Genomic DNA, 9,858 nt, shown 5'->3' with positions numbered 1-9,858 from the left:
CAGACCTGAATCCAATCGAGAATCTGTGGAAAGAGCTGAAGACTTCTGTTCACAAACACTCTCCATCCAACCTCACTGAGCTCGAGCTGTTTTGCAAGGAAGAATGGGCAAGAATGTCAGTCTCTCGATGTGCAAAACTGATAGAAACATACCCCAAGCGACTTGCAGCTGTAATTGGAGCAAAAGGTGGCGCTACAAAGTATTAACGCAAGGGGGCCGAATAATATTGCACGCCCCACTTTTCAGTTTTTTATTTGTTAAAAAAGTTGAAATTATCCAATAAATTTTGTTCCACTTCACGATTGTGTTCCACTTGTTGTTGATTCTTGACAAAAAATTAAAATTTTATATTTTTATGTTTGAAGCCTGAAATGTGGCGAAAGGTTGCAAGGTTCAAGGGGGCCGAATACTTTTGCAAGGCACTGTAGATATCCGTGACTTATTTAGACACTATTTTTTTTCATTCTGATGTAATTTGACTCAAACTTTAAAATACGCGACTGAATAATTTTATAGTTTTTTAAAAAACATATTAGACATCAATTAATGATTCTAAGCTACAAATGATACACATTTCAAATAAATATTGTTACCTTTTTATGGCTGTGTAGAAACAAAAGCAGTTGCGCGGTGTCTGTAAACAGGGGTCTCCAGGGTAAAAAGGACGAATTAAAAATAGTTTGGGGGCTTAATGCGCCATGAAACTGCTAAGGCAGCACATAAACATATTGTTCTATCAAACACAACAGTTCTTTTGGCTTAATATAAAAAACACCCTTCTTTATTTTAAAGAGGGGTGCAAGAGCAGAAAATGCTTTTTCATCGTTTTCTGTTTTCCGACACATATATATTTTTTATATATATTTTTTTTTATTCTCAGTACAGCAACCTATCAGACAAATGTCTGGGATATTGATCAGGCGAATTCATCAATAGCAGAGGGGGTAGTTAATCAATTTTAGCTGAGTTGTTGTAAATATGATCAACAACAGTTGCATCAGAGGGGCAACAATAAGACTGCTCCCAAAACTAGAATGGTTTTCCAGGTTGAGGCCACTGATACTTTTTTTCCCTTATTAGGAACGATATTAAAGGATTTTTTTCCATTTAGATCTGATGTTTTATATATTTGCAAAATCCTTATGCCTGATTTTTTTCTAAAATCACAATGGATTGACATCTATTGCCATCAATGGCAGTCAATGAGTAAACACTTAAAAATATTTTTTTTAAAAACAAAAAAAAATTTGGAATAAAGTTTCATACTAAAAGTTGAAATTTTAAAGCGAAAATTGCAAAACAGTGAGGGGGGAATGCATAAGAGAAGTGGTAAAGCAAGGATAGTTGTAATTTGACAAAAACTGTGAAGGAAGTCATTAGAGGATTCAAAATTTAGAATTTGAAAGACATGAGCCTCTCAAGTAGTTACATTAAATTAAGGAAAAAAACTAATCCCAATAAATATTCAAATTCATTTTAACAGTTTATAAGGAGAAAAAGTAACATTACATGAAGTCAATTTTCTATGGAAAAATGTGTTCAATATTCCCGGAATAAAATAAAAGATGAAAAAAGGATTCATGGCAAGATTGGCTTCCAAAGAAAAACAGCAGTCTTATCAGTTTTTAAAACTTTTTTTTATTTTATAATTTTTTTGTCTCTTTTTTTTTTTTTCAATTATTTATATTATCTACAAAGTAAAAGTTTAACTTAAAAGTTACATTACGGTCAGGTGAGAGGTGGGTTGTGATCACTGTCATATTTTTTTTTCTCTCATAAATAAACACTCCTATGTTCCCTGCCGCTGGCCGTTTTTTAGTCTGGTTAGACTTGTAGTCTTGTAGCAGCAGCGGTGGCGGCGGTAGAACAGTAAAATTAATACTGTTCAAAAGGGGTCGCTTCCCCCCCTCTCATTTGTTTTTCACCCCAGCACAAGTTGCAAAGTTCCAGTTGAATTCGTAGATTAGTTTTCTCTTCAAACACGTCACTGCATCATCAACCTGTTAACATTCTCTTATTGCCTTGACTGAGGAAGGAAAGAGGATGGGAGAAGAGGAAGAGAAAGAGGGATGGAGGAGGAAGGAGCGCTCTTCATTCTCTTCTTGAATGGAGGTTGCGCTGGCTGGCGCCCTCTGTTTGCCGTCTACAGCTGCTGCTGGTGATGTGGTTGCACTGCAGAAGTAGGCAAACGCACCGTCAACATGGCACCCGCGCGCAAAGTGTGGCGGCTCCTGTTTTAGTGGTTTACCTTGCGGATGCGCCAGGTAGGAGAAGGGTGTGGTGGAAGAAACTGGGATGTGGTTGAGGGCTGTCTGGGCCATGGGAGGCTGCGGGCCCCCAGGCGGGCCCTGGGCCGCCATCAGCATCATCGGTGGGTGGGCGGCTGCCGCGTGATGGGACGCCACCATGCCCGACTGCATGTGAGCCTGGATTGGAAGCGTCTATATTAAAATTGATTCATGTATTATGGCTGCACCTCCCAAAAATTTGATTTTTTTTAAACCCACAAAAAAAAAAAAAAAAAACAACAACAACAAAAAATCTTTTGGGTCAAAATACAGGTAGTCCCCGGGTTACAACGTACCAGACTTACGTGATTTCGGCTTTACAACACTGGAGTCTCGGTTGCCATTTTGTCTTTTTTTTTTTTTAACTCGTATAAACAGTACCTTATTGTACCTCACAGTATCTTATTTTTTTACTTTATTTTATTAAGGGGAACCTTGGACTCTAATAAGCCACAATTGTTCTCTTTTACTAAAATATGTTATTAGAAACACATAAAATATTGCCATTGATTTAAAACTCATCATATTTAGTATATGTTTTGACCTACGGAGGGCGCCAGGTTTTATGTGTGCAATGGACGCTCAGGGTAATGACGTAGTTTGTCACTGCCACTGGATGAACACTACCGGTGTTCTGCAACTCATTCTACACCGGTTAAAAGCGGCGAGTACTTAAGATTGGTGTTATTATACAATCTTTTATTACCTTTTCATTGCCCCAAAATAGTTTTTGCATGTGTTTCCCTTTCATACCTTTAAGCATTGTTTTCTTGTGGTAGCTTTAAAGCAGATTGTTGATCTGTTGAGCACATTAGTCGCGTAGCGTATTTAAACCACCCTTATTTGATATTACTACGTTTTAAGTATTTTCTTTTAGCATCTTCAGTATGTTCTCTCTGTATGCATCTAAACAAAACAAGCTGAAAGCGCAGGGTAGTACTTTGTGTGTCCAATTCGTCTCTTGTAGTACATTTTGCCGGTGTAGCACATTTTAGCAGAACACCGGTTTTGTCATACTTTCGTCTCGTCTCATCCCGCCTTTCCTGTTCATTTTGCTTTTGCTGCTCGTTTTGTAAAATATCAAAAGTGCTGTCATGCTCATTAACTCTTTCACTCCCAGCCATTTTCACCAGAGCAAGGCCGTTCGCTCCCGGCCGTTTTTTCTGGATTTTGACTGATTTTGCAAGGCCCACAGAAAATTCTGTTCTATTGCTATATAAACTTTGAACCCACCAAAAGAAAGATTGGACTCTCTTCTTTCAGCAGAAAAAAAAAGTAAGTTCGTATCTTTTTCCATTCTTTAGAAATCAGCATTAGAAAATAGCTTAGTTTGAGCAATTTTCCAATTTATGATGAAAAAACGGAGAAAATGAGCTTTTTGTAAACGCATACATTTCAAACATAACTTTGACTTTAACAAAGCTATTTTTTGCATTAGTTACATCCCAAACATCTGAATAATGTTTTCCTTTTACAAAATACTATGAACAACCAGACAAATAGAGCTTTAGATAGAATAGTAACAATTTATTCACACACAACGACTGAGAGATGACGGTTTGTCGGCGAGATGACGCCGTTGTCGCCACGTCAGCTGTGTAAACTTTTCCCTCATCGTTGTCTGTCTCACAAAAATGGATTATTTTTGCATTTCTGCGGGGTCTGCTAGGCGAGCCGCTCCACGGGGGGTTTCACTCGTTTTGCACGATCGTCCAGCGCCTGGTGTCCCAGGCGTCCTCTCTTTGTTTTGTCCGGACGGAGCGCCGACTGGGCTCAATCCGCCAGCGCTTTGACAATGCTGGCCGGCCGTTCACTGCTGTTGAATCGGCTTGTCTAGTCTTCCAAAATGCGTTACTGCCCTCCAGTGGCCAGTTTTATTGCTTTAAAATTGGTTTGGAGCGTTTTTCTTTGTTTCTCAGATACAGCGGAAGCTATATATGCTTCTTATAAAAAAAAAACGCAAAAGACGTATAAATACGGTTGCGGGACAGTTGAGCATTTAAAAATAAAACGTATTTATACGGTTCCGGGAGCAAATGAGTTAATGTTCCTCTTGGGTTCAAATTGAAAGGGTTGAACAGATCGCATCTTTATGTCGCTAGAGTCACAATCTGGAAGCCCGGCAGCGTAACCCAGTGACGTCTCCACCCTGCGACGTCAACAACAATGGCGACCTAATTTTACAAATTGTATGAAAACGAAAACATCAAGAGGGGTTTTAATATAAAATTATTTTAACTTAAAATAATGTTTATCTTTTAAGAACTACAAATCTTTTATCCGTGGATCCCTTTAATATGACTGTTCTGTCTTTTGGCAAAATATGTATTTGATTATAATGTTGACTTTTGTTTTGTGATGCATGGTTTTATTTTAGTGTAGGAAGCGTAGCACTGCTACTACTTCCACACGCGAGTAACAGCGAATGTACAGTGGGGCAAATAAGTATTTAGCCAACCACCAATTGTGCAAGTTATCCTACTTGAAAAGATTAGAGAGGCCTGTAATTGTCAACATGGGTAAACCTCAACCATGAGAGACAGAATGTGGAAAAAAAAAAACAGAAAATCACATTGTTTGATTTTTAAAGAATTTATTTCCAAATTAGAGTGGAAAATAAGTATTTGGTCACCTACAAACAAGCAAGATTTCTGGCTGTCAAAGAGGTCTAACTTCTTCTAACGAGGTCTAACGAGGCTCCACTCGTTACCTGTTTTAATGGCACCTGTTTTAACTCATTATTGTTATAAAAGACACCTGTCCACAACCTCACTCAGTCACACTCCAAACTCCACTATGGCCAAGACCAAAGAGCTGTCGAAGGACACCTGAGACAAAATTGTAGACCTGCACCAGGCTGGGAAGACTGAATCAGTAATAGTAATAGTAACGCTTGGTTTAAAGAAATCAACTGTGGGAGCAATTATTTGAAAATGGAAGACAAGACAAGACCACTGATAATCTCTCTCGATCTGGGGCTCCATGCAAGATCTCACCCCGTGGCGTCAAAATGATAACAAGAACGGTGAGCAAAAATCCCAGAACCACACGGGGGGGACCTAGTGAATGACCTACAGAGCGCTGGGACCACAGTAACAAAGGCTACTATGAGTAACACAATGCGCCGCCAGGGACTCAAATCCTGCACTGCCAGACAGGTCCCCCTGCTGAAGAAAGTACACGTCCAGGCCCGTCTGCGGTTCGCTAGAGAGCATTTGGATGATCCAGAAGAGGACTGGGAGAATGTGTTATGGTCAGATGAAACCAAAATAGAACTTTTTGGTAGAAACACAGGTTCCCGTGTTTGGAGGAGAAAGAATACTGAATTGAGTCCAAAGAACACCATTCCCACTGTGAAGCATGGGGGTGGAATGGTAACATCATGCTTTGGGGCTGTTTTTTTGCAAAGGGACCAGGAAGACTGATCTGTAGAGCTGGGAATCTTTGGGCACCTAACGATTCGATTACGATTACGATTCGATTATAAAACGATTATTGATGCACCCCCCTCGTTTTTATTTTTTTTTAATGTTTTGTACATTAGTTCCAAAATTGTTCAAAAATCCTCTCAGGCTAAACCAAACTACTATTTCAGTATCAAGTTAACATATAACAGTAAACAAATATAAAAAAAATAACAGTAACTCAAAAACTCCAGTCCCCATTCTGTATAAGTAGCTTTAAACAACATTCAATTAATTTAATGTTGTGAATCAACTGTTAGCTGTTAAAATTACTCCAGTTATTCCATAATTTCCCTTCTGTCTACTTTTGTCAAAGTTTTAAAACAATTTCATCATTTAAAGATAGATTCAAGACAAGATTCTGCCGATTTAGGAGTATTTTAGATTAAAAGTTAATTAGGTTCGCTACAACAGAGCCTTCTAGAGAGGTCTACTGCTTTAAGGTGGTGGCTGTTTACTTATGCCGGAAAGTGTCATTTCGCATCTCTGTTCAATAATACATGTTTTAACACCGACGTCGTCTACCATTTTGCATCTAGTTCTACATATATATGATATCTACTGCAGCCGTATGATTGTAGCAACTAGCAACTGGGCGTTGTTTGTAGCGGCTGTCAGCCGCAGTCAGGTATGATTGTTTTTTTATCTAGCGGCATGAGTTGAACATGATATTTATACTCTCGGTCCGTTCCTCATTGCGTCACAAAGACCGCGCTGACTGTGTTTTACTTCCGCTTTACCTGGTATAATTCAATAATCGGAATTTGGATATTTGTGAATCGTTCTCGAATCTTCCACGGCCGAATCGCGAATAATCTAAGAATCGGAAATTTCGCACGCCTCTACTGATCTGTGTAAAGGAGAGAATGAATGGGGCCATGTATTGAAAGATTTTGAGTGAAAATCTCCTTCCATCAGCAAGGGCATTGAAGGTGAGACGTGGCTGGGTCTTTCAGCAAGACAATGATCCCAAACACACAGCCAGGGCAACAAAGGAGTGGCTTCGTAAGAAGCATTTTAAGGTCCTGGAGTGGCCTAGCCAGTCTCCAGATCTTAACCCCATAGAAAATCTTTGGAGGGGGTTGAAAGTCCGTGTTGCCCAACGACAGCCCCAAAACATCACTGCTCTAGAGGAGATCTGCATGGAGGAATGGGCCAAAATACCAGCAACAGTGTGTGAAAAGCTTGTGAAGAGTTACAGAACACGTTTGGCCTCCGTTATTGCCAACAAAGGGTACATAACAAAGTATTGAGATGAACTTTTGGTATTGACCAAATACTTATTTTCCACCATGATTTGCAAATAAATTCTTTAAAAATCAAACAATGTGATTTTCTGGTTTTTTTTCCACATTCTGTCTCTCATGGTTGAGGTTTACCCATGTTGACAATTACAAGTCTCTCTAATATTTTCAAGTGGGAGAACTTGCACAATTAGTGGTTGACTAAATACTTATTTGCCCCACTGTTCACACGAAGAACGTGCTCGCGCACACAAAGAAGAGATTATTTGTTCCCACGAAGAAGTCACGCAGCCGAGTGAGCGAGAGGGAGGAAAGTTTACAGCTTAGCTCTCTGTCTAGCTTGGAGTTAGCGCCAAGGTCTTGGCGGGGGACAGTACAATGACGTATAATGCATGTTTTTGTATAGTTATTTTCAGATATAGAGCCTACCCACGTACCACGTGCTCGCTGTATGGTTCCGCCCACTTGTCCGTCAAAACATAGTGTTAACCTGTTACGGCTACGTACATTTCTCCTATTTACGGCGTGTTTTTCTGCTCCTTAACATTAATAATCAAAATGGTGAAGGCGTGTGTGGCTGTTGGTTGCACTAACAGAGAAGATGGAAGGAGAGATGGAAGGTTTTACCGTATTCCGAGGGATCCAAAGAGGAGAGCGAAATGGACGGCTGCAATTCGACGTGAAAACTGGACACCAAAAAATCACCACAGACTATGTAGTAGTCATTTTATATCCGGTAAGATGCATTTAATATATATTTAGAGGGTTTTGGCCTGACAACCACAATTAAGATCATTGCTAGGCTAATCGCCGACAACATACGACGTAGTACGACATAGTTTCAAATTCAAGATGTTTGTGACTTCCCTTTCTTCCACCATCGTTATTTTTTGAATAATATTTAGCTGGTACCAAGTGAAAGAAACTGGCCTCGTCTACGGGGCTGACAAATAACCACAATTAAGATCATTGCGAGGCTAATCGCCGACAACATACGACGTAGTACGACATAGTTTCAAATTCAAGATGTTTGTGACTTCCCTTTCTTCCACCATCGTTATTTTTTTAATAATATTTAGCTGGTACCAAGTGAAAGAAACTGGCCTCGTCTACGGGGCTGACAAATAACCACAATTAAGATCATTGCTAGGCTAATCGCCGACAACATACACGTATGTATGTCGTGAGAGTGCTATCGCTAAACCATATAAACATTAAAAGCCTTAACTCCATTGACAAACGACATGAAATACATTAGACTTGACAGTGGATGTTAGCAATAACAAAAGATTTTGAATTGAAAATTTCGTAACTCACCTTTCCAAGCACAAGATAGATTCTTGCCGAACGAGGACCTGTTCCACCCAACCAGCAACGAAGTATTATAAGCCTCCAAGCTCTTGAAGTTTTTCAAATTTTCGTGGGAATAGGCTGATTTTGTGTGGACAAGATAATTGTAAATATCAGCGTAGCAGATGTCAGGCAGACATGGCGAAGACAGTGGGTCGAAAAACATCGATTTGGGCATCAAATATGGATCTGGCGACTGTATAGAACGAAGCTTTTCCTCATAACGCCTTTTATGCAACAGATCCAGTGAGTTTGCGGCATCAGAAAGCACCGGGTCTTCCATGAAATGCATTTTAAATTCTGCCATCAATTGAAAACAATGCTAATACACAGTCAAAATGACGGACAAGTGGGCGGAACCATACAGCGAGCACGTGGTACGTGGGTAGGCTCTATAGGGGGCTTACGCAGAAATTCCGGTTACATCGCCAGCGTAGGAATGAACTCGTTCGTAACCCCGGGGCTACCTGTACATTAAAGCACCAATATCTCACAACAATAACAGTTTGTCAAACAACTACAGCATAAGGTGCAAAACTCATTTTGGTTTGCGAACCATTTTCAAGGCAATTTTATCTCATGTGGGCCGTACCAGTACAGTTTTGGCCAAATAAAATAACTCTTTGACTCCCATTGACTGGGAGGGGTGAATTGAACAGTCAAATTAGATTGGACGTCTAGCACCGTGAATGGCACTGAAAGATGAGCATTCATAGCCAGTCGTCCCAATTAAAGCGAAATGGACATCTATCGTTGTCAATATCAGCTAAAGTGTTTATTTTTGGCCACTTCCTTGTAATTTTAGGGTCCTATCAGGTCACTTTATGTACATTTTGGATTATTTCATGTTGATTTAAGGGCATTTACAGGTAGCTTCAGTTCATTGATCACTTCCTTTTGCTTTTGAGGCATTTTTGGATCACTTCCTCGTTAACGAATGCCGGCTGCCATTGACGGTGCTACACGTCCTATCCAATCTGAATATGATGGGGCGAATGACTGCAGACACAAAAGTGAGCCAAGTGCTGGAGTGCAAGCACTTGATCGCACATATCACAAATCTCCGGTTTTACGACGCCGATGTAAAAATAAAAGCGTGTGAAGCGAGTCAGGTGCACTCAATAGTCTGTAAATTACGGGAATTATTTATTTCATTATGAATTGATTACATTTTAGCAATCCTAGTCTTCAATCTTGTTCTCGTGACCAATGCAATGGCCTTACTGTGTTGTTTACCTGCTGCACGTGTGCCATGTGGTTAGGGTTGTAGCCGTGCTGCACCTGCTGCGGGTGGATGTAGACTGTCTGCTGGGCCGACGGAAAGGACGCCTGCGGGGATTGCGGATTGGGGCCCGGCGTCATGGAGGGCGGCGTAGGGGCCAGAGCAGAGTACATGGGCTGCTGGGATTGGTTGGCCAGGTGCAGCGCTTGGGCGGCGGCCACGGCAGCTGAGGGATGACATGACAAAACCAGAGTAGTGTTAAGCGACGTGGGCCGGGCCTGGACATTGGC

General features: G+C 40.5%; 1 protein-coding gene across 7 annotated transcripts in view; it reads right to left on the bottom strand.

Annotated features, from left to right (window-relative positions):
• Window positions 1-488: 488 nt before the first annotated feature.
• The window catches only part of atxn2 (ataxin 2), a 61,314-nt gene continuing 51,944 nt past the window's right edge, over window positions 489-9,858 (bottom strand). For 3 of the 7 annotated variants that reach the window (XM_057832945.1, XM_057832948.1, XM_057832943.1), the window contains 3 exons: window positions 9,583-9,794; window positions 2,249-2,426; window positions 491-2,172 (listed from right to left, as the gene is read on the bottom strand). In XM_057832945.1, coding sequence (XP_057688928.1) covers window positions 2,144-2,172; window positions 2,249-2,426; window positions 9,583-9,794 — 419 coding nt within the window. In that variant the 3' untranslated portion in view covers window positions 491-2,143. Of the gene's footprint in view, window positions 2,173-2,248; window positions 2,427-9,582; window positions 9,795-9,858 lie in introns of all 7 variants that reach the window. The other 4 variants (XM_057832947.1, XM_057832942.1, XM_057832946.1 and 1 more) reach the window with 3 other exon arrangements.

This window comes from Corythoichthys intestinalis, chromosome 3 (genome assembly GCF_030265065.1).
Source record: "Corythoichthys intestinalis isolate RoL2023-P3 chromosome 3, ASM3026506v1, whole genome shotgun sequence".
NCBI classification, from domain to species: domain Eukaryota; kingdom Metazoa; phylum Chordata; class Actinopteri; order Syngnathiformes; family Syngnathidae; genus Corythoichthys; species Corythoichthys intestinalis.
Note: the sequence above shows the minus strand (reverse complement) of the source record. Positions and strands in the feature narration are given on the sequence as shown.